The 26,170-nt window shown below is 37.1% G+C and overlaps 1 protein-coding gene and 1 long non-coding RNA gene across 13 annotated transcripts in view; one reads left to right on the top strand and one right to left on the bottom strand.

Moving 5' to 3' along the window:
- Window positions 1–370: 370 nt before the first annotated feature.
- LOC110840547 (uncharacterized) lies at window positions 371–21,279 on the top strand. Of its 10 annotated transcripts, none has more exons than XM_022085649.2 (4): window positions 579–680; window positions 911–974; window positions 13,643–15,075; window positions 16,300–21,279. In XM_022085649.2, the coding sequence occupies exons 3-4, from the start codon at window positions 13,679–13,681 to the stop codon at window positions 16,889–16,891; spliced, it is 1,989 nt and encodes a 662-aa protein (XP_021941341.1). In that variant the 5' UTR covers window positions 579–680; window positions 911–974; window positions 13,643–13,678; the 3' UTR covers window positions 16,892–21,279. The 10 variants fall into 10 exon arrangements, with proteins under 10 accessions (XP_021941343.1, XP_021941338.1, XP_021941341.1 ...); XM_022085647.2 differs by lacking the exon at window positions 911–974 and adding an exon at window positions 1,955–1,992 and having other exon boundaries at window positions 581–680; XM_022085651.2 differs by lacking the exons at window positions 579–680; window positions 911–974 and adding an exon at window positions 371–563.
- Window positions 15,152–26,170, bottom strand: part of LOC110840552 (uncharacterized) — a 13,486-nt gene continuing 2,467 nt past the window's right edge. Inside the window, exons 1-4 of one of the 3 annotated variants that reach the window (XR_015533673.1) lie at window positions 23,873–26,034; window positions 23,653–23,780; window positions 23,073–23,247; window positions 15,152–15,741 (exon numbers count right to left, since the gene is read on the bottom strand). This is a non-coding gene — a long non-coding RNA (uncharacterized LOC110840552). Of the gene's footprint in view, window positions 15,742–18,908; window positions 21,770–23,072; window positions 23,248–23,652; window positions 23,781–23,872; window positions 26,035–26,170 lie in introns of those variants that run through there. The other 2 variants (XR_015533674.1, XR_002546905.2) reach the window with 2 other exon arrangements.

The raw sequence follows: 26,170 nt of genomic DNA, 5'->3' as shown, positions 1-26,170 counted from the left end.
CTTGGCAGATGATCCAGAAGTGGTTTGCCATTGCCTTCTTCTGTGTGTGAATGGAGTAATTGTTGGGATGCCACGGAGGAAAACTCCGTGTTGCCTAGACCACGGCCTTGCCCAACACAAGTTATAAATTCGGGCACCGCCGGGAATCGAACCCGAGACCCCAGGATTACAAGGCCAGCGTTCTAACCGCTAGACCACCGTGGCGGTTCATCGTGATATTAAATTGTATAAATTTCATAGAAATCGCGGAACAGATTAAAAAAAATACGCGCCTCAGAAGGGGCGTGGCTTGGGGCCAATTATATTAAATTTAGGGAACACCGGCTTAGATGTGTTTTCTTTAGTCGACCACACAGGTCAGTCCGCAAGAGTAGCCCGCACAGACTGCTTCGCCATCGACTGTGGCAACACTGTCGGTAAATCACAACAATAAGCAATCTGATAAGGCCATTCGAAGTCTGTTGTTCGTCAGTAGGCAAAACATACTAACACGTGACACGCGTGTCAACTGAACACAACTTCTCTACCAGTCACAAGACAACTCCAATCACCGGAACATCATTGTGAGTGCTGCAGATCGCAGGCAAGTGTTGAACGTGTTCGTGTGTTTTTGTGAACGTGTTTCGTAAACTACCCGTTAACGATAACGAGGAGATCTGAAGTAGCAAACACACATAGTCGTAAATATTATCCCAAGTGTCTAAAAATTAACAGGACTATAATTTGTACATTATCAGGGTATATTGTTTAAATCTTGTCCGTCTAATCACAATAAATTATTATTAAATATTAAAATATTTAATAAAAATATTTAATATTTAATATGAATTTATTGTGATTAGACGGACAAGATTTAAACAATATATTTATTATATCACAATATGACGCAACTTTGCCATCTCATTATTAGGGTGATAATATTTTGAAGGATGTGATGTGTTGGGAGAAACGAGAAAACCACGAAAGAAAGGCGGGTAAGTGTATGCACCTAAAACGTTTCTGACTATAAACAATAAGTTTTTTTAATAAAAAAGGGACGCGGGCAGACTTATTGCATTCTACAGGTTGATAATATCGCATGAAAATATAGGATAAATCCACGTGGGAAAGAAATATTTTCGGAAGCAACCTGGTGGCAAAGAGTACGCAAAACGCAGTTCAAAATTACGCGCCAGCAATCACATTATTTTCCTGCATACATTATGGCATGTTACCTTGAATAGCCACGGTGGTCTAGCGGTCAGAACACTAGCCTTGTAAGCCTGGGGTCTCGGGTTCGATTCCCGGCGGTGCACGAATTTATAACTTGTGTTGGGCAAGGCCGTGGTCTAGGCATCACGGAGTTTTCCTCCGGGGGCTTCCCCGGTTTCTCCGTGGCATCCCAACAATTACTCCATTCACACACAGAAGAAGGCAATGGCAAACCACTTCTGGATCATCTGCCAAGAACGTATATGAACAGGTCCCAGTCCGAGAAAAGGATGGAAGGATCCTGTTCATATGGACCTGTCGTCAGACAGAACACTACAAATAATAACCTTGAATAGGGAGCACATCACATGCAAAGTGCCATGGCAACTAAGTGCTTAATTCGTATTTCTCCGGGCTTCCCCCCCCCCCACCAAGCTTCCTTTCCGTGATCTGTTTGTATTTGCCTGTGCCAAGGAAACCCTAACTGCATAATCATTAAGATGATATAGTTGCGTCATATTGTGAAAATATATATTTAATTAATTATTCTTGTCCGTCGAATCACAATTTAAAATTTAAAAATTAAGATAATTAAAATATCATGTGATGTTCTAAATGTAAATCGAATGTTTCGATAGGAACATCACATGATATTTTAATTATCTTAATTTTTAAATTTTAAATTGTGATTATACGGACAAGAATAATTAATTAAATGCATAATTATTATTGCGTTGTCTTTCCCGCTGTTGTATTCATACAGGAAACCAAGATCTTTAATCTGCACATTGAAGTCCTTCGGTAAGAATCTCGAGTCACACAATGCTCTTATTTAAACAACTGTATCTGCAGTTCAATAACCTTTGATGGTTAAGGTGTGTAAAATTGTAATCTACAGATAACAAATACGTTCTTGCATTACGCAGATAAATGACTTTCAACAGAAGAACAGCATATATCTCGTTATGGCATCCTGATATTCAACTTCAACTACCGCTCACAGAGTTGATAACGACTGAAAACAGTCAACTGTTAAAAATTAGCGAGTTATTACCGCGTGCCCTGGTAAATCATAATTAACAAGTGCACACGACTCCAATTAGACAAATATTTTTAAATATCCCATGCGGAGATGTGTCTCGGATTACAAATATTGGGCTGTGGACATAACAGTTTTCAGCGTAAAAGAGACTGAAAAGCGTTTTCTTTAAGGTACGGGCTGATTGTTCAAAGATCATTAAAGCGAGATTTGGCTTCAACGTAAAATTATCTATGAAGTACAGAATCAGTTTTCTACGGAATAATCTCAAAATCAAATACGAGAAACGCTATTTCATGGTACGGACATTTGAACCTCATTATCTGTGTTTTACCTAAAAATGAGTTTGGTGACGTTAGGAATATTTCCATTAAATATATATTATTTAAATCTTGTCCGTCTAATCACAATAAATTCTTATTAAATATTAAAATATTACAATAATTAACATTTAAAATATTTAAAATATTAAATGATGTTCTTTATCGAAATATTCGATTTACATTAGACCATCATCGAATATTTCGATAAAGAACATCATTTAATATTTTAAATATTTAAAATGTTAACTATTGTAATATTTTAATATTTAATAAGAATTTATTGTGATTAGACGGACAAGATTTAAATAATATATATTTACTAGGGCAGAACGCTCCTTTCGGAGCTCCTCAGAGGGGTTGGTCAAGTTTTTAAAAAGCAACGAACCCCTTCGGGGGGGTTGGTTGCGTTTTAAAATCTTGAGTAAGACACTAAACTCGGCATTGTTGTGTTGTACTCGGCATTGTCGTGTTCCACAACAATGCCGAGTTTGTTTATACTCGGCATTGTTGTGTTGTACTCGGCATTGTCGTGTTCCACAACAATGCCGAGTTTGTTTATACTCGGCATTGTTGTGTTGTACTCGGCATTGTTGTGTTGTACTCGGCATTGTCGTGTTCCAGACAATGCCGAGTTTGTTTATACTCGGCATTGTTGTGTTGTACTCGGCATTGTCGTGTTCCAGACAATGCCGAGTTTGTTTATACTCGGCATTGTTGATGACGTAATTTATTGACGACAACGAGGAATCACAAATTTTTATAATAGATTATATCACAATATGACGCAACTTTACCATCTCATGAATATTTCCATTGTTGTTAATAACAATTTGCCTGGCGTCGTGATCGTTTGGTTACGACGCTGCTTCCTGGCTCAAATCTCGACCCGGAGATCGGCTGGACTTAGGTTCTTCCTAGTTTTCCTCAGTACCTCCAGGCAAATGCCGGGACAGTACATTAAATTAGGCCACGACCACTTCAGCATCCTTTCCAATTCATTATTTACTTGCATCATCTTATTTTTGAGGTTATATAGTCTGAGCTACTGATAAAGCGTAGTTTAATAAACTGTAACAATTTCTAAATCTCTACAATAGAGGGGGCACAGTCTAGAATCATGCCACAAAATGCCACCATTGCGCAAATGTTCTGTCTGACCGCTTGAAGCGCTAGTGAGCAGCACCAGCAGTGTTGACGTCTCCAGCGACACTGCATCAACGGTTTAGTAACGGGAAAACATTTACATTGTTCTTGATTGTTGTGACATTACAAAAGTAGTTTAAGTTTCATTTGTGTCGTGCTGAACATAAGGTATAACATTAAAAATGATATGAAAATTGAAATTGTAAGTACTAAGTCTATTACAGTAAGTCTAACGTTAACTTATCTTAAATTAAAATATATTTCCCGCCATTAATGAAATTATTACGTAAATGATGTGACGTATAAAGGTTCAGAGCTCTCTGTTGTAACCGTGTTGACGTCACAACACTAGCGCAGAATTTCATACTGTACTCTGGTGACAATCTAACTTTTCTAGAGACAGTACAATAAATTTATCAAGTTCGCTGCTTTATTGTGAAAGAAATTACCTCACCAACATTGCACATGGCACAAACGACGTATCGTTTAGACACAAAGCTAGGTTGCTTATAAGCAGGTGACATTGTCATCAGGACATGATACCTAGATATTCACATGTCCGACGTACAATCAATATATTTTGTTTTTCCGTTGCTCGTAGCAACCAGAGGGAATTTTCGTGTGAAAAAAGTAGTCACGCTATATCTCACTTAAGGGAACCTCAGGAAAATTCATGCCAATTATTATATTCTGATAGGGTATAACGAACAGATTTAAATCGAATCCAACTACTTGTATTTCCTTTATAAACTCAGGAAGTTTATTATTGAGTTCACGAAATCCCATTTATTAACAATAATTTGCTAGTTAAACAGCCACACCCATCAATCCGTCACTTGGAAACAAAGAATCAAGAATCTACTATAAAAATTTGTGATTCCTCGTTGTCGTCAAAAAATTACGTAATCAACAATGTCAACTTATGTTTGTTTATACTCGGCATTGTTGTGTTCCACAACAATGCCGTGTACACAACAATGCAGAGTAAAGAAATAACGCTTAGTACCAAGCCAGTCGCATTATCACTGCTCTATATCGTCTCCGAACAGCGGCATTAGACTATTTAAGAAATGAAGAAAAGTGAAAGAAGACGTTACCAACACCAAAAAGGTAATCTGATAATAATAATAATAATATTCATCCAAGTCATACTGTTCTTCAAGGGTTAAAACACTTGAATAAGACACTAAATTAACACCCCGAAGGGGGTTAGTTTAGTGTCTTACTCAAGAATTTAAAACGCAACCAACCCCCCGAAGGGGGAGTTAGTCAAGTGTTTTAAACCCCCATTCGGGGGTGAGGGTTAGTTTAGTTTCTTACTCAAGGGTTGAAACACTTGAATGAGACATAAACTAACCCTTCCGAAGGGGGGTTAGTTTAGTGTCTTACTCAAGAATTTAAAACGCAACCAACCCCCCCCCCCCCCGAGGGGGGTTTGTCAAGTACTTTAACCACCATTCGGGGGGTTGTTTAGTTTCTTACTCAAGGGTTAAAACACTTGAATGAGACATAAACTAACCCTTCCGAAGGGGGGTTAGTTTAGTGTCTTACTCAAGAATTTAAAACGTAACCAACCCCCCCCCCCCGAGGGGGGTTCGTCAAGTACTTTAACCACCATTCGGGGGGTTGTTTAGTTTCTTACTCAAGGGTTGAAACACTTGAATGAGACATAAACTAACCCTTCCGAAGGGGGGTTAGTTTAGTGTCTTACTCAAGAATTTAAAACGCAACCAACCCCCCCCCCCCCGAGGGGGGTTCGTCAAGTACTTTAACCACCATTCGGGGGGTTGTTTAGTTTCTTACTCAAGGGTTAAAACACTTGAATGAGACATAAACTAACCCTTCCGAAGGGGGGTTAGTTTAGTGTCTTACTCAAGAATTTAAAACGTAACCAACCAACCCCCCCCCCCCGAGGGGGGTTCGTCAAGTACTTTAACCACCATTCGGGGGGTTGTTTAGTTTCTTACTCAAGGGTTAAAACACTTGAATGAGACATAAACTAACCCTTCCGAAGGGGGGTTAGTTTAGTGTCTTACTCAAGAATTTAAAACGCAACCAACCCCCCCGGAGGGAGGTTCGTCAAGTATTTTAACCACCATTCGGGGGGGGGGGAGTTAGTTTAGTTTCTTACTCAAGTGATAAAACACTTGAATGAGACACTTAAATAACCCCCCGAAGGCCAGTTAATTTAGCATGTTACTTAAGATTTCAAAACGCAACCAACCCCCTATTGTTTTAACCGTCAATTCGAGGCGGTTAGTTTAGTTTCTTACACAAGGTTGGTTGCGTGTTACAAAGGAGCGTTCTGCCCTAGTATAACCTAAAACAGGGAAAAGCCCAACTGTAAGATCGAGAAATTCAATTGTCGTAACAACAGAAAAGAAATATAGAAATTTTCAGAATCAGGTCTGCCTTGCCACGACTGTTAAAAATGAGACACCTTACGATATTTCTCAGCCTTTTGTGGGAAGATGGCATGACGCAGTCTCTCGGCAAACCGAAGGTAGAATGGTCCGTTAGGCTTGATGCACACGAGCGAGTTATTTTCGGGAAGCTCGCGCGACATTTTCTCGCTCGTGTGCATCGAGCCTTACGAGTCGACCTGTAACTGATTTCCCTCGTCTCGTACGCATGCGCGCCTGAAGCCTAATTTTCGTTGCACACGCATAACCCAGGTGTCAGAGAAGTTGCCGCAAGACAAGGCGAATTGTCAGGAGAAAATCCCTGCTAGGAATTCGATATACGCGCATGCGCAAGATTTCGCGGTGAGTGACTACCCATCCTAAAAGCATTCGTTCCACAACCACCGAACGAAAAACAGACGACAGGCTTTCATGTGTTCTAATGGGTACAGCCTTAAGATTACCTCACAGCGGCACAGCGATTTAATCTAGAATATTATCGCAACACCCACAGAACACAGAACAGGAGAAAATCCCTGCTAGGAATTCGATATACGCGCATGCGCAAGATTTCGCGGTGAGTGACGACCGATCCTAAAAGCATTCGTTCCACAACCACCGAACGAACAACAGACGACAGGCTTTCATGTGTTCTAATGGGTACAGCCTTAAGATTACCTCACAGCGGCACAGCGATTTAATCTAGAATATTATCGCAACACCCACAGAACACAGAACAGGAGAAAATCCCTGCTAGGAATTCGATATACGCGCATGCGCAAGATTTCGCGGTGAGTGACGACCGATCCTAAAAGCATTCGTTCCACAACCACCGAACGAACAACAGACGACAGGCTTTCATGTGTTCTAATGGGTACAGCTTTAAGATTACCTCACAGTGGCACAGCGATTTAATCTAGAATATTATCGCAACACCCACAGAACACATTAAAAGTGCGCTCACTACACGTTACTCTTAACTGCTTGATGTTTTCAGTCTGTGTGCAGTAGCCTTAAACTCTGACGTATCGCACTTCCCACCAATAGCAGCCCTCTAGTCCAGCTGATAAGTAACATTCCCCCTGCACCCACCAGGGCTTTTCTCCTGGTCTGTGGACAGTAATTGAAGAAGAATTACAGGATGTAGACTGTCTTCTGACGTCTAAACACACATCTTAGAAAGGCGAAGTATGCAGAAGATCTACAATAACCCCCCAAGCGCCTACATGGCGAATAGTGAGACACCTTTGCCTCATTATCAATATACAGGGTGGCACACGAAATGATGCCCTATTTGTAAGACGAAAATGAGATGCGGCAGCATATGGACAGGATGTAAGATGCGAATGAAAGGAGGCTCCGACTCGAAATATGGAACGCAGTGTTGAACTGGTTGCCAAGAACCCTAGGGGCTGATTTTTTGAACAGCTGCCTCTCAGTCATTTCTCCTTCCGCACACAAATTAAAATCTGCGGATACTTGAATCCGCGTTTGGCGCGTTCCATGGTTTCAGGTTTCGTGAATTATGTCATCTGTCGAATTCCGTCGTTTCGGCTAACACTGCAAACAGCAGCCGCTCGTTAGACGTTTAGCCCTCCTACATTTTGATCCTACATAACCTAAGAAGATATCAAAAGGGAGTTTCGTAAAATAATAACAACCAAAAGGTATCGATGTTGATATTTTGTGTTGTAACACCTTTTAGACTTTTAGGTAGACACCAACGTTTCGGAGAAACATACTGCCACCATCTTCAGGGATCGATCCTTTACTGTGTAGCGTATTCATACATCCGACTTTGTGACTAAGAATCACAGTGGCATTGGAGTTTAATATAACGTACGGGTTATCTATTTGTGCTTTATTTAACGATAGCATACACGTCGAATGATTTAGCGATTAATGAATTGTAAATGATACTAAACTAAAATACCGTGGCCTAATTTAAATTAGTAATGCCATTGCATGGAAAGACTGAGGAAAATAGCAGGAACCATTCGGGCTCAACTCGGTTTTCTGTACAATTCTGTTCTACTTGACACTTGTCATATTGACACTGCCAGCCGTCCTTCTGCCAACTTGACATCTCCTGTTGTCTGTATAAGCCTACTCCGATTTATCGCATTCGCTCGTACGGTCGGAGTTTGGTACAAGCGGACGGAAACGAACGCATACGTTCAGGAACTATAAAATACGACATATTCGATGTACGGATGACTGAAATGCTGAAGGTCTCGCTTTGTATTCAGAACATGCATGGCACGGACATAACAAAAACTGACGATGAGGCACAGTAAGTGCCTATGAGCGCCATTTTCCTGCTCCAAACTCATAGCATTTTAACTAGTGTGGGCCGACGTGTGATTGCGATTTTCTCGTGGCACTTAGCGTTCCTCGTCTGTTCATTTCCGCTCCACACACACACACACATCCGGAATTTAATCATTCAACAACAAAGTTTTTCTTTGGATTAATATTAACCAATGCCTGACAGTGAGAACCGAGGTTTTCAAGGCTTTAAGGAAGATAATGTTATTCTGGGTTTTGGCTCCGTGTAGATGACGGTATTTCGGAGAAACATGTTGTCTCCGTCTTCAGGGTTCGTGGAGAGAGAAGCGTACTGAGTACGATAGGAGTTGTGCAACCCGAAATTGTCTCATTTGTTTCCAGCGGATTGCAGGAGCCGGTACGAAGAGTTCTCTGGCGAATTTATGAATTACGGTTTCCTTGAAATGATTTCGTGAGTCAATATGGTGTCCACTTCTCTTGAACGCCGAAGCTGGTAAAAAATTATAAATTAATAATTATATCACACAGAGACAGGCCCAGAGATGTGCATGTACGATTTCATGCAACTGTGATGCAGAGTAAAATGTCACGGAAAACTTGGCATTTACCAATTACTGGTGAGATTTCAGGGGCTTTCAAGCACAAAACATTACTGTCTTGTGGAATGTTGCGCCGCGTAAACTCGTAGAAATTGGCTGACGTTTCAGAGGTCTTTATTGCCGTAATTATCGCCCTGACGATGGAGGCACTATACACAAAGCGTCCAATTGGTATGACAGTTCCATGAACTGAAGGTGTGGCTGAAAATCATTTACGATCATGAAGTATTTACGACAGACTTCACCTACTTAATCGCTTATCCGAAGGCGTGGTCTCTGTAACACGAAGGGCTGTCGGTCTGGCCCAAGGACGTAGATCTGCTACTAAAACAAACCCTAGACTGATCTATCGCGCGATGCGAATTCCTTCAGGAGCTGATGGTCGCTCAGCTGAATGGGAAATTCTCAACTGTCATGAAACACGAGAATTTATCGAATTATTGTGTTCACAATTAGATCCTATCCTACCCAGGTCAGTCCGAAACCTCACCGTAGCTCTCCGTGATCAGTTTTAATATTATCCCGCTAATCTACGTCCGTATTGGTTTCTTATTTTGGGGTTTCCCATCATTTGTACCACATGCCACACCCATGTAAGCCTTCTTAACTTAACCAACCTCGTATTATCATAAGCACAGATTTCAACTTCGTCATAATACGATTTTCTCGAGCCATTTGTTACTTCGTATTGCCCAAGTTCAGAGTCTGAGGATCTGAAGTGCTTCAGTTAGCTCTGAAACACTGAGATTCTGATTAAAAATCCAAAACAGCTGAGCGCTTGCAAGGAGCGTGACGTAAGATGACCAGCCGTCCCATAAAATCGATTCTAAGTTTGGGGTAACTTTCCATCATCCGGACACAACAAAATGCTTCATTACGGCCAGGCATCAAGAACGGTTATATCGTTTGATAGCTATCGACATGGTAGATCGATCCTGTTTATGGCAACTGAGTACTGTGCAGAATGATCCAAAAATATAGAAAAAAACAAAAACAAATGAATTCAACCGAACTTTCGTTTACGATGTTAACAGACTTGACATAATTTAAAGTGTTATAACAGCTCTGAACTACAATTCGTTCCATATATCGGCCTTCAGTGACACCCACTGCTTTCGGGTGTGTAAATAAAGAATTTAAATTTCTTTGAGTCCAGTTACCCCTTTTTTTTCCGACAACTCTGCTTTTGGCCATAATCGCCTTTAAGTTTGGGTCAGTCTGGTCCACTTGTGCTGTTTGAAATATCCCAGTTTCCGTGCATTCATATGAAATAATTAACAGTCACTTACATTAACCTGCAGGCTACTGCAGATTGACTTATGTACACGGAACTAAACTTAAGCTGACTTAATTCAAGTACGCGGTTGTTATAATATCGGTTTTATCTTCCTGACTGTACTACTGTCAAATGTTCATTTATCATCGACTCTACCACGAAGAATCTCCTTTATATTTACCAGTTACAATCGATTATATACGTTTATTCTTGGCCTCTTTTATTATTGATCACGTGACCCTTAAAGTGAGCCACTTCTTTGATTCTACATTTTATTCCATTAACGCTCAAGAGCACGAGTTTGCTGGAATGATGTAAAGGTTCGCATTAAAATATCTGGCTCTGACAATGTTCTACTGGTTTTATGGCCTTGCGCGTGAGGCTAAAAATATTCAGCTCTCAAAAGCCATATGTCAGTTTTCCAGGAAACGCTGACAGACAATGGTTCCCTCAACTGACACCAGAATTACAGAACTGTGGCGTCACATAATGCAGTGAGGAATTTATTTATCGAGACAAAATACGAGGCTTTAATATCCGTAAGCACGTCTTAAGATTGAAACTGGGATATTAAAGAAAGACACTTAAGTACAGAAAGCAACTCTTTAATATCTACTTTTGTAAGAATCGATTATAGAACAGGCCAATATTATGATAAGTTGTTATTAATTCAAGTGGCATGTCTTAAGAGATGAAATGGTAAAAGCTCGTCTGGCCAAACACAGCATGAAAATTTACCAAATCAGGTAATAACTTGTCAGAAATTCGTGCTACACGTAACACTTAGGGATCAGTACAAATTTTTATTTGTATTTCTCCCTTTTCTAGGATTATCCATAAATCTATTTTTCACATGTCCTGTCGACATTTTGGAGTAATTGGCCCCAGTCTGTGATAGGAATGTTAATTTTCGGATAAATTCCAAAAGGCATGGTTCATTGCTAAAGATTTCTCCGTTTGAGACAGGATTTGCTGTATTCTATGCATTTCTTCTTGCTCGGAATATACGACTACTGAATATATCGATCCACTAAGCCGTGTTTTCGTGCATGCTCACAGCTTTGTTGTCATTGCGGTAGGCGCTGAAGCTGTGTCGTGAAGCAGTTGCTCACTAGCAGTGAACGACAATACCACGAAACTATAATCCGGTCGAGAGAAATTCAAACGGTCTGTACATCAAATTAAGTAATTTCTTCCGGCTAATTTCTTTATCGACGGAAGCGCTGTTTAATGACAGAAGGCATAAAATGATTAATTGATGTGTGGCGCCTCTTTGGCTTTCTTCCTGAACTTTTAAAACTTGGATAAACGAAGAAAATATTAGCTCTTATTTTCTGTGAAATACCATGTTTTGTTCATATAATGCTTGATGATGTTTTATTATCGTGATTCTTAAGTCGGTGTGTAATGAAAATTTTGTTGCATTCGTAAAACATTTTCAGAAGATATTACCTGAATTTATGAAATGTAGTCCTAGTCGATTAATATAAATCTGAACACAACGGCAGTTTATGAACAGAACCTGAGTATGTATATATCTGAATACGAAACCCTCGGAAGTGGGATACATTTAAGTATTATAACAAGAAGAAATTTGTTAATTGTGTGACTAGCAGTTGCACAATTTGCCTATGCGGACAATTTTTGTTAAAAAAACATATATTAACTGGTGATGTACATTTTTAACATTAGAAAACGTTCTGTGTGAAGGTTTATATAGTACAATTAAATAGGTACAGAAGTTTGCAGGAAGTTGGTACCAATGTGCAGTAGTAAGTCTGTATTCGGAAGACAATGTTAAATATGTTTTATTTACTATAACACATATCACTTGATATTAGAGGCATTTAAGATGATCGTGAAATTTATATTGTTTCAAAACTGCACGAACCGATAAAAATACAATATCCTTAGGGAAGGAACCCATTATTATATTTTGTACTTACCATCATAGCAGCCAGCTAAATGAACCGAAAACAAAAAGGTTATGTTCGCCATAAAGTTTGTTCCGTGAAAGAGTAATATTCTGCAGACACTAGTGTTCCCAGCTTCACAGACAATACAGAATCTTCTCTCTCACTCTGGACTGTCAAAATGTTGTGAACGAAGCACAATTCACGGAAACTATGCTGAAATATTACTGACACCGACTACCATTTCATATTAGGCCTACTTGAAAAACGCGCCGTAAGATGGGATAATGATCGACTTCGTTATTCCGTTGTTTACGCGGTAAATTTATGTGACGTTGCGATAGTTACATTGGCCGAATGGTCTAAACCGAAGGTCAATAAAACGCAGCGAAACGGAAATAAAATTGTCTTTATATGTAAATTTAAAACAAAAATACATTAATGTTACCATAAATGAATATATAAACACACCTAATAAAATATTTGTGTGTTTATTTGACAACTTTAAATCAACTAAGAGGTTATAAATGTCATATTAACGAGAGCATTATTATTATGTACGAAGTATATGGGAAGGATCGGAATACATATTTCAAGATATAAATCAGGTATTAACTCACAACGTCTAGAACCTACGTTTGCTATTATAAACTGTTTTTATTGGACATATGCATATCATAAATAGGATCGAAAGTAAACTCTTCAATTAGTACTGAGTGATTAAATCCAAAAGACTGAGAAGGTAGGACATGGAGAAACAAGACGTGCATACAATATTTATGTAGTAACACATTATGGGGGAAAAATTAGCATGGGAGACTGAAACAGAACTCATAGGATAATATACAAACCGATCTTTGAGATCTTTCAGGTTAGGATTGGGATAAACCATTATGTTCTATAAAAACATGGACAATTTTCAAAAAATTAAATAATTAGTGCCAAGGACTTTTTATGCTTTTTCACTGCACAGTAAAAAGTAACATTAAATCTAGTCCCTTTTTACGTAATTTCTCCAGAGTAATGGATGGCAATTCTCTTTAAAAGCCAATATTCCAGTTCTCTTTATAACATAATCATCTGACATTCAAATTTATAGTCAGCACACTTTATAAATGGGATGATGCCTCAGAACAGTCCAAATTGTCCGACCTAAATGGGATTGGAGGACAGTGAGGTAATCAAAAATGTCAGATAATATGGAAAACTAATGAAAATGATGTGGGTAAATTTAAACTCAGTTTGTAACCCAATTCATGATAATATTAAATTATGAAGAAAATACAATACGGCATCAAACGAAAAATAGTCGGCTATCAGCACGTGACAAACGTAAGAGATTTCTGATTACCCACGCACTTCATGCCTACTTTAAAAATTTTCAAAGGAATGTTTTCATGTCTGCAGGATTTCAAGTGCTTACATTTTTAAAACCTCATTGTTATCATAAAATTTTTCTTTTTGTAGGGCCAGGTGATACATCACGACTTAATTCAAAACAAAATGACTTTGAAGCCGCTAATTAGACATTCATCTCGCTGTTTAACTAAGAAAATGGCGTGTTACGTAACACTGTTAATGTTTCTGGGATACTCGCCTTTCATAATATACGACACGTACGTAACATTTGTAGAAATGGAGTTCTATAAGCTTCATATGGAAGACATGGCTTGCAATGCAAATGAGTTTCAGTGCATAATACCAGAATACGATCCAAATGATCCACGTGTTAAAAAATACCTGTCTACGTCGTCAATTATCCGGTGTGGCGAGCCCCAACTCTACCTCACATACCTGGATTCTGATGGCTACATCCATCTTAACAAGACAACCATAAAGAACAGCGGTCACAAAGAAAGTGACTATGAATGTCACTACTCCGAGATTTTCCGTACAAATAAATCAGACAATAAGTTCTCTTTAGGAGTTGCACGGATGTTTAAAGAAACTGAAAAAATCCATTCATCTGCATTTGTTCTAGCAAGGTGCTTCTTAAAGACAGCGAAGTTGGTTTATGAAACTGGACACGCATATGTGCCTCCTCCATCAGCAGAACTTTATAAATCCTCCAGAAGACAGAGTGATGGTGACATTAATCACCCCAGTGTCCTCATATTTGGGCTGGACTCCATGTCACGCCTGAATTTCATCCGTCAGCTTCCAAAAACGTACCATTTTCTTACCGATGTTCTTGGTGCCATAGTTTTTAAAGGTATGACCAAAACTGGTGATAACACTTTCCCAAATATGATGGCACTGTTATCTGGAATTAATGTTCATAAACGGAACAATAAAACCAATTTCCTCTCAGTAGTTAGACCTTCCTACTTTGATGATATTCCTCTGGTATGGGACTCATTCAGAGATAGCGGATATGCTACAATGTATAACGAAGACAGCCCAAGTTTGACAATCTTTAACTTTCACGCTTCAGGTTTCAAAGACCCTCCAACAGATTATTATGTGCGTCCATTTTGGCTTGCTATGAACAGTATCAATAGTTTTAAATCAAAAGACTCGCGATGTTATGGTAATACACCAAAACACTTGTATCTTCTTGATTACATCGAACAGTTTGCAGCAAGGATGAAAAATCATCGATATTTTGCCTTTGCGTTCTTGACACTTCTCAGTCATGATGATCTCAATGAGGTGCAGGTAGCAGACTCAGATTTTGAGAAGATGTTCCTCAAGATGCAACGTGAAGGACAACTCAACAACACCATTGTAATGGTGTTGGGAGACCACGGTAATCGGTTTAGTGGACTGCGAAAGACAGAAATCGGACGGGTGGAGGAGCGCATGCCGTTCCTTGCTGTGTCACTGCCACGAGACTTCAAACGCAGATTCCCGCACCTTGTGGCAGGACTGAAGCAGAACCAGAACAATCTTCTGAGCTGGTGTGTATGAAGTTGAACTACTGCCCTAGAGATCTGCTTTCTGATTTCATACAGGCTGAAAAACAACACGCATAAATAGCAAGATAGAATTTTTATTCAGCACACAGCAAAAACAGTATTTATATCAGATACTGCAATTTTTATTGCCAGATACAATATGATTTATATCACACATACCTAGCAAAATATAAAAAATAAATTAAAAACATTGCACAGTTGACTGCAGAATGTATATAGTAATTCAACAACAGGTAACTAACATATAACATATCCAACACATAAAAAGCTAAAGTGTTTACAGAAACTGTACAAAAGACCAATTGCAAAGTTCCTTTTAGTTCTCAATCATGATATTCTGGGTTGTAACTTAGTGTGATACTGCAGGATGTCAACAAACATTTTGGAGGAATGTTGGTAACTGCGTGGTACCACAACCCAAAGGACCATGATCAACATCTTCACAAGCATAACAACTTCAAAATTTGTTTTACGTCATGCCAAAGAGGTTTAACAATGAATGATAAATATAAAGCAGTTTTACTGTACTATAAATTATGTCTCCCGTTATCTTCTAGAAAGTGATAAACAAAACATTCACACTGCTTCTCTCTGCCACTAAGTAATGACATCTTTCTTCCGCCTTTCATCCTCGACGTTGTGAACCATCTGCTAGAAAGAGAAAGCAAGATACATGTTTTAAATAGCTTTTCTAAATTAGCACACTTTTGGAAAATCTGTCGACACGCAACACATTAGCAAATTACACTGAACATCAATCAGCCCACAAGTTTGCAAGAGAAGAATTAACCTTTAGAGTCCTTGTTAACCACATATTGGTCTCTTAAAATGCAGTCTTTACTTTTGAATGTTGAAAGCTGAGATTCGAGACATACGTTAATATTATTGGGCACTCACAAACATGAAAACACAAACTTTCATTTCCTTATAATATCAATTTAAAAGTCAGGATGACAGCATGCAATGTTAACGGATTTCAAAATTATAACGTGAGCAGTCGCAGGTCTAGACACCATTAAAGGCACTTTTGGTGCATGTGTATTCCTTTCAGTAGTGTGCCTTAAGTGGCCCTAGCACAGATTATTGGATGTGAATATCGTCCAGTCAAATTTGCAGATTTCAGACATTTCCTTCCCTTCCCTTCCCTTCCCTTCTTACACTAAGGCATCAAGCTGTGATATACAGAACTATTTTAACCTGTTGCAGGTTTGACTTCTATGAAATGCTGATGGACTTAGCTCACAACAATCTGGGCAAGAAATCCTTGGTCCAACGTTATGGGACCATCGGCAGTTCACCATTTAGATGGATATCAAAAAATCGAACTTGTGAACAAGCTGGGATACCAGATGAGTATTGTATATGTGCAAGAGAAACACAGCTGAATTCCAATGATGAGAGAGTGAAGACTGCAGCAAGGGATCTGGTGGCTTACATAAATTCTGACCTTCTAGGAGACGCCATCAACCGAGGACTGTGTTCTCCTCTAAACTTAAAGCACATTCTAAGCGCACAGATGTTGGCTCTCGGACCTCAGGTCGCACAACCGAAGGGATTTAGGGTTCTGTACAGGGTGATGGTGCAGGTGATGCCTAGCGATGCACTGCTTGAAGGCACTCTGGAGGTCGATGCTTGGAGCAAACGAGGTAACACAGTGGGAGATGTAAACAGGATAAACAGGTATGGAAATCAATCACATTGCATAACTGACACAATCATGCAACTTTACTGTTATTGTACCGATCTCTTGGGTAAACGTTTTCAAAATGATGCATTACAAGTGACAGAAAACTATTAAATTTAAGCCACATACACTCTGACTCAGGTATAAAAAATAAAGTGATTCTTTCTTAAGTAATTCATATTGTCCAATCTCACTATTGAAATTACAGCAAAATATAGGATCTACATACACATAGCTTTAATTTACTAATTTTATGCCAGTGGTTATTCTTCCAAGGGAATAAGAAGTGAAATATATACTTAATCTTACACCAGGAGACAAAGTGCTGAAATATGTATATATAAAATATTTCTCACGTTTTTGTTGTTAAGAAAATAAATATGATTTAGGAAGGCTGTGACAATGTTTTTTTTTTTGTGAATGTTCACAAAATATTACAATTTCTGCCATTAAAACAAATATTTATATTTAAATGATGCCAAAGCATTATAATGTTACACAAAATAGGAGCAATCGCTCACTTCTCATTCAAATGCAGCAGTTAGATTTTGTAAAATGACTATTTTTAATTTCTTTTATTTAATGCAAAAGTAACATAGTTTTATTATTGAGATAGTATAAGTTTTCCATGGCAGTGAAAATGTGAATTGAAGTATTCTGGGCTTGTGATGCCATGTCGTCTGGTAAGCGGGTACCAATGTTTCAGAGGAACACTGGCAACCAACAACAAGAATTCATCGCAACACAACCCAAACAACCACAGTAAATGTTAACTAACCATTTAGATTAGGGATCTCAGATATTTTTATCTAATGAGACAAACAGCAGAATTTTCTACTGCTCCTTAGTTAGATTTTGATGGTATGGAATGCAACTTGTATCATGCAGGAAACTCACGTAATTTTTAGACACAGCCTACGTACACAATATCTGAAGTGCCCTTAGACATTAAACAATAGAAATGGAACAAGTTTACTAAAACTATAAAAGCACAACTAATTTTTCTTTACCCTCCATGTTCAGGAACTAACTTTTAATTATGTCAAATTAAAATCTTGGATATTACCCTGGTTTTATAAAGCTCATAGGTCATATTTCTAAGACAAAATGTATAAAAATATTTAACAGAATTATGTACGGCTTACGCATGCATATGGAACACCTTGTAAGGAGTGATCAAAAAAGTGAAAAATTTGGCAGTTTCACAAATATATTGCTTTCTTATAGGAGGTATAGAGCATAATTGCTACATATAAATTATATCAGCAGTTAGGACGAAAATAATTTCTGCATTAATAGGAGTTCATCTTAGCCAGTCATAATATTTACTAAAAATCAGAAACATGACGGCCAAGCCATACACTGGAATTTACTGACATCTCGCTGTTGTGTACAAAGCAACCCAAAACTATCGTACTTGATGACTTTGGCAATTTTAGACAATAACGCAAATGTGCGAAGAGCTTGAATTTAGCCAGAAGGTTAATTATGATTCCCTCACTATGGAGGAAGAAGGAGAAGAAGAAAAAAAGTAACAATTTACTTATTACTCCTAACATTCTTTTCATATTACACATACGTCACGTGTGAGAAAAACGTAAGTTCCATAACTTTAATTTTCTGTGAAGGAAACTAATAATAACATTGTATTATAGTTGGATCAGCATGAAAGTGTATGATAAAGATAAGTAGCAAATAGTTTTGTTTTTCTATTACTTATAGAACTATTTTTGTGTCTTGCTAATTTTCTGTCCATTCCAAGTTTTCTAGTCGTGGAGTCACCTACATAAGATTTCCGTGTATTATACTCTGAAACAGATAATTTCAAAGTTGTAGGCTTCGAATGGATATTTTCTATGTTCTCAATATGTAATTCTTCCTTTACTGTATATGAAACTATATTTTGTATATTTCATTTTACACTGTTTGTGTCATACTTATTTTGACTTCATAACAAGTGGAAACAAAGTGCATTACGAAAAACACTGATGGTAACATGTATCTCTGTTGAACTTAACAAGGCATCAATCCTTTGATGCTAAAGCTCAGACAAATAATATTTAAACATTCAGTCCTTCCTTCAAAGAAAATGCAACATCTCGCTGTTACAAAGATCAGTTTGCTAATACTGTTTTAATAAAATAATTGGTTTATTCTGAGGATCACATTGAGCCCATAAACAACCTCTGAACAGAATGCAGAATTACTTATTATTAAATCAGGTGGTACACATAGTTACCACTGGCTTTAAAGGATTATTTTAACATACATAAGTACAAGGTCACAGATTAATCACATAACTACAAAATATAAATTTATATAATTTCATATACGGCAATGAATGACAGGGTACAGGGAATTAATGACATTAGCATCATGACCATTTGCAATCTGTTATGCAAGCAGTGTGTCACAAATAGGCGTATTCTTATACACGCATACATCCGTGAAGACCACTTTAGAATTTGTTTGTTACTATCTGATAAACTATGTGCTGTAAGATGAAAATGTACCTTACACAACAAATTCATAAAAATGGTTGTTTTTTAAACTTCCACCTCAAACATTTTTTATTTACACAATAATTACTGAAATACAGCTAAACATGTATTTCAGTTTTCATGAAAAGTAATCTTTTATTTGGAATTTAAACCAAAATTAAATTTCTTTTACAAATTTTAAATCATTACCAAAAATAACCATACTTCACTGAAATCCCTTCAAACAGATCAAAATGACTTTGTTACAGTGAAGACACTGTTGCAAAAAAAAATATCCCTAAAATGGGGGAAGAAATCAAGGTGTTCATTTTCTTTGAAGCAAGGAAAGCTGTAACTTTTAACTACATTTTCACTAACAATAACATTTCCCAAAATGTGTGTAGTGTATATACAATCAGCATGTACTCTCATGGACAGTTTTTCATGTTAAATACCCAAAAAGAAAATCATACTTTAGGTTAAGGAATTAGTACTGCTGTTTGCGTATCAGTGGACAAAGGGATGAGATTCTTCCTCATAAAATAAATTTCTGTGATATCTCCGATTATCCTGGATAATAGAAAACTGATCCAAATTGTTTCGATGAAGATAAAGCTACCAGATTTGCATGTTACAAGTTATTAACATTTTTAATATGTAGTTTCCCATCATAATGAGTGAAATGCACATCATCAGCAAATCAATTCACGTACTCGCAGGATAATTACATTTAGAAATACATATATATGTATGTTATGTGACACTTTTAAGAAATGTGTGCCTTAAATAACTGATGTAATTTCATGTTTAACAAATTCTGCATTATATATTTAGGATAATTGTTCTTATATGTAGTTATCGTAAAAAATTATACTCAATATAACTGCATCCAATAAAATTGAAATAGCTGTCTGCTGATACCTGTTCAGAGTTGAAAGAAGTTTAGATTAAACATTCAAGGACTAGTACAGAGAGAGTCTGAGCATAGAGAACAGCTGCCATAACTAAGTTTCTTTTTGTTTTTCCTAATCTCTCCAGGCAAATGCTGGAGTAGAATCTTATGAAGACCATGACAGCTTCCTTTCACATCCTTTCTAATTAATCTTTCATAAATGTCCTATCACTTGCTCTATAACCTGTGCAGCTGAAGAGTGTTGATATATAACCCAAGAATAAATTTATATATACTCTTAAATATTTTACTTCTGAAAAATCTATAATAAAAATAGATAAGACATTCTAAAACTATGACAACTACATGTTGCATGCAAAATTTTATGTAAAGTGATACAAATTATGTTATAAATTAGTTTAATAGATGTAAAAGGTTGGTAGACCTTGGAGCTTTTGAAGTGACTTTTCTTAATATATATATGATAGATTAAAATATATTTCAGTATATTAAAAACACAGTAATATTGTTTTCATAGCACGTTTAAATGTATTTGTTGACATCTCAATCCACTGCATGGATGCAACTGTTAAAACTGCCATTTTATTTAAAAATTCTGTTCACTAACTTTGGTCCATGTTTTCCCGTTCCTTTTAATTCTGCAAGTGGAATGGAAATTTTAATAGATAAATCATAACATGTCTAGTGAACACACATGTATCATTGTTTATTTGCCAAATGTAACAAAAGGTTCTACAGACTATGGGGACATGAATAATGCATGACAAACGCGTTATAATGCTTTCTGTTGGAAATTATGTGCCTTTTTGGGGCCTTATTTTTGGCTGTTTTAAGTGCCTAAAAGTCACTTTCCTATTTTTAAAGATTCAAGGTCCATTAGCCTAAATATTTCCATATTTGTAAAAATACATATTTATGGAATATTACTATGAATATAAAATGTAACCAAAGATTGTTTTCATTTTAAATGGCTAAGTCATATTCTCAGTATATCGGAAATGTTACTGTGTTTAGATGGCGCTAGAAATGTGCACACAAGTTACACATTTTTGTTGAAAATAAGTGCTATTATAAATATTTGATGAATAAAATGGAAGCTTTATTGCCAACTGTTTATCACTTTTCATCTTGCGTATGAACTCTTATTTATTACCAAAAATTTTACATTTTGTCCACACATTTAACAGTACTTTAGGGGATGAAATATGTGAATGGATTTGAGAAACCATGTTACATTTTGGCCCAAAGAGTGGCCATCCTTACCAAATTTACTTTCTACGCTTCAATTTTAGTATTAAGAAAACAACGAGGCTCGGGATTTATTACTTAAATTTTATTACTTAATAACATACCACATACTTCTGCTTCAAGGCAGATAGCCATACCCTTAGTTCGTTCACATTCAAAGAGCAGGTTTTTCCTTTGTCATACACATCAAGCACATCAAAGGCAGTGAATGCATAAGCAAAGAAACTCAAAAAACGGAGTGGATGGCAACAGGTTGCAAGTTATTGCTATGAAATTCTTCACACTCATTTCAAGAATTGGATCAAGACTAAGATCAGATGCTGATACAGGCTTCCTTGTTGTTTCCTTTGCCTGGGAAACCAATAAAATAAATTACAAAACTATAACAGTGCATCTTCTGTTTTGTGACCTTCCATTTTTTGTGAAAATATATTTTAATCACATATTTAGTCTGACAATAAAATAGAATAAACTATCATATAATATTAGTGAGAGAGTGAGGACAATGATATTTGCTTTCTGATTTTTAGACATTCTGTCCCTGTTAGTATTCCGAAGAAGGAATATGTTAGAGATCCAACTACCAGGTGTGATGAGTTTGACACAGCTAAGCAGTCCGGTAACTTCAACCACTCAATGCCAATCTTCTTCTTCTTCTTCTTCTTCTTCTTCTATGGCTCTCCGGTCCGTATTCGGTTCATGGCCTCCTCAATTCTCCTCTTCCATTTGGTCCTCTGTTAGGTCCGTCTGTCCGAGGCTTTGATCGAGGTTTCGAAACATCTTCCTTTTTATGTTGCAAGGTTGTTAGCCTTGCGACCAACCCCCAACCTGGAGGACCAGGGTACCTGTCTTAGTCTGACCTCTCCCCCTCGACCAATCTGGCTAGGCCAATGCCTTATTGGAAATAAACAGAAGCTACCACCCAAAATAAACATAGAATAACTTCAAAGGAATTCAGTTAGGAGTAAGAACTGAGAAGAACTTATGTCTACTTCTTTTCAGATGTTTCAATCTATTTGGCGAGGTTAGCAGGAACCACAGATCAATAATTTTACAATTAGGTGATCCAAATATTACAGGTTCCGACTACAATAAATTTGTCAACTATAACCTTAAAGGTTTGAACCGCCACCATGTTTGTAATGGCTGACATGTAAAATATATCTAAAACAGAATTTGTAGGCAAGATCTTTATATCACATTTCACGTGGTTCATCAATTATCACCGTCAAACCCGAAGCTACACACTGACTTTGTGTGGTTGTAATGTTGTTTTTTTGACTAATACCTTTCAAAAGTTGCACAGTTTTTTTAACATACCACATAAAGAGGATTTGAAGTCCTCACGGCAGTGAGTACGAAGACAGAAGACGGCCATACCACATAAAATTTAACACCTCACACAAAAATACTTCGTGAAAGTTATATTCTCATCTCGGAAAACAGGTTATAAATGTGTTTTATTCTATTGTGTGTACCAACTACTGAGATTATGTATAATTACATGATATACTGTAAAAAGTATTAATAAAGAATTAAGAGAAGTGCAGAAGACATCACGACTCTTCTTTTAAGATGCCATATTGGTATTTGTCCGAGGAATGCATCTCACACTTTATTACAATGCATTTCTGCCAACAACTGATCTACTGACCTGGGTCTTCTGCGTTCGAAGAAACTTCATTTAAGGTTGATTTTAAAAAATCTCCTACATATTCATACAACTCATAATCCTGAAGTATGCGGGATTTCTAATAATTCAGTCTGAAAATAATCTTGGGACTTCAACATTTCCACCGTATTCACTGGCTTAGAATCTGGTGCACCTTCTAGATGAAAAACATTAAACAAAAAACAATCCATAAGCAAACAAATCACATACAGTTAAGAAGATTTCTGTCTTCTGGGTTGTTGCGCTGCGTAGTCTGGTCGATGTGACTTCATATTCACTGCTGTGAAAACCTCAAATCTTACGCATACAGTAAGTTGGAGAATTTTAATACTAGAGCAGTTGTGTATGCTCTGACTTTTCGAATATGCCTCCATTCCAAATGGCAGGATATCATTTGAATTACATATTTTTTTAGTAGAGCAAAATTGTAGTAAATAATACTAATAAATCCCCGTACCTAATTCTGTATCACGTGGTAGTAGTGACTGAATGCAGTACTTCAAGGATTTTATTACAATAACTGATATAAGAGTGTGTAAATTGCAATTAAGACCTTTTTTACCTTCGATGCTCGGAATTAAATTGTTTGATTATGACAATACGATACTGCACATCAGTGTTTCCCCATTTCTAATTATTTTAACAATCTATAAATCATCTGGTTTTCATGGATTGGTTAGCTGGCCAGCACTGAAATCAAAATCATCGTCTTGTACCAATGTAATTGATAAACTAATCTAAGTATACACTTAAATTCTGTTCCTAATTACCCACAACCTTACAAAAACATGACTTAAAATTAATTCGGCCTCGATAACTGTGTGCGGAGCTTTCGAAATTCCAGAAACGCATTTCTTCCATCAATGTCGAACATAAGCGACATTTCCAGATGGCAGTTTGAGGTACCGTTACGATTATCGACACAGATAAAAATAAATGGCGCATGATAATGAAACAGCATGTGTCTAAGAGATCAAACGGTGAATAAAAATGCTTCTCATTTCGTAATCAATCCTGTGTCACAAGCCGGTTGGCAACAACAAGATTAATGACGTCTGCTATGCAGTAACTTCAGAAATGTATGCAGGAATTATAACAAATTTTGTCATTCACAGAACTTCAATGAACTATACAAAGAAGTTCTTTAATCTATTCTTGCTTATTCAAAGTGATAAATTGAGAATAGTAATAATAACAATCGATCCTTAGTATCCCTGCCACAGGCCTCTGACCGATCGTAATTCTAGTCCAAAGCAGCTAAAGCCTAATATTAAATGCATTATTGCACACCTACACTACTGAAGGTACCGATGTAAAAAAACAACACATACTAGAATTGTTTTATTAAACACTGTTCTGCAATATCTGCTTTTGCATGTACTCACTTATTTTTAGTGTGTTACAAATCTCAACAATGTCCACGCAAATTGAATGCGTAACGCATCCATTATTTAAGATACTGACATGCATAATATAACAACGCCCTATTTAACATTTCATAGTTCTGCTCAAAATGCATATTATTACCATGTAATGAATAAATTAAAACTGAATAATCAATTTCCCTGTCGTAATGAAATCAATTCTGCATAACAGTACCAGCGCTATACGAAATACGAATGAAAAATCAAACTTTTTCCACATCGAAGCAACGGAACCGGAAGTGTTATACGTGTCGCTATAAAGAAACTAAACTCACAAAATGCCACTCTCAACACTTGGATACGAAATCTGGTAACACTGTTAATTCCTAATGCCTTCTATATACGAAATTGAACTAAAATTCTACTTTCGTTAGAAGCGACACACAACAAACTACAACTCTGGGGCATTAAACAGATGACAGGAATATACGTTTACTCTGGAATGCACATTTTTCAGTGACGTCATAATACATTTTAATAATGCGTTATAAAAATATATTCTCTATTTGATTTCACTGGCCTTCTTCATTGGCACGTTCTTTCTAAGTTCAAACATACCAAGTATGTGTTCAAACAATGGTGCAAATCTTTAAAGTAAAACTCATTGAAAATGGAACCAGGGGAAACGAATATTTTAAATCTAATGTTGTGTTCTGACACTGCTGCATCAGAGGCAAAATAACAAGGGGAATGTGAAGGGCATGGAAACAATGGGGAAGGACATTATTGCGGCAAGTCTTGAAAATTGTAAATGATACGAATAATAAGCCACCTGATTCCCTCAGAACAGCAAGACACTTACTTCATTTCATTTACCATTCACCAATGTTTCGTTCAGTTGTGGATATTTATCCGGACAAGCATTATGAATAATTTATTGAGCATTCTTCACGTAAAATATCTGTGTGTATATATTAGATAGATGTATTATAATTTACAAGGGGATACGCTCGAAACAGAAACATGGAATATGGATAAATTTCGTAGAGGTTATTAAATGATCTGAGAATTATAAATTACCGTAAACAATTAAAGCTTACTTACCAATCGACCCGCTAATTCTTCCATAATTTAAACTTTAACATACATTGTTGACAGTTGCTTGTTTTACGTGCTTGCCAATATTAGGGGTTGTGGTGTTTAGAGGCGCAGTGCATATATACAGGGAATATTTACCTCATCTACAAATTAGTAACTAATTAAACTTATTTCCAAACTCTCAAGCCCCCAAAAATAAATCCTTAACCATTCAAACGTAAATAAAATGTTCATATTTTTACGAAACATCGGACGAACATGGAACGTAGGTTATATAGAAGAACGTGTTGTTCGTGCCCCCTTCCTCTCTGAAGGTTTTAGTTGATATCCAAAATGAAATGAGAGCTTGCGCATGGTAAAAGTTTGTGCCCCCTAAATTCTAATTTATTTGGGCTACAAAGTTACATTTACTTGTGGACGGAGACAAAACCAATCCGGCGGTGTACGATACAATTTGTAATTGCACAGGTGGTCGACGATCAAATCCGTTTCCATCCGCCGAGACAGATCACAAGACCACACATGTGTTCGGCGTCTTATTATCCCCCCCTCCGATGAAGGCACCGACCTGCCATCCCACGTGACAACATCGACATTAACACTGCCTTATTACCACAT

This window comes from Zootermopsis nevadensis, unplaced genomic scaffold (assembly GCF_977971745.1).
Source record: "Zootermopsis nevadensis isolate Lab colony 2312 unplaced genomic scaffold, Znev_1.0 Znev_ptg000004l, whole genome shotgun sequence".
NCBI lineage: Eukaryota > Metazoa > Arthropoda > Insecta > Blattodea > Termopsidae > Zootermopsis > Zootermopsis nevadensis.
The sequence above is the reverse complement of the archived record's forward strand: the minus strand, read 5'-3'. Positions and strand labels throughout refer to the sequence as shown.

Coding starts and splice junctions, on each gene's coding strand:
- LOC110840547 (XM_022085645.2), top strand. Junction 15,076..16,299: donor CAGAACAATCTTCTGAGCTG/GTGTGTATGAAG, acceptor AACCTGTTGCAG/GTTTGACTTCTATGAAATGC.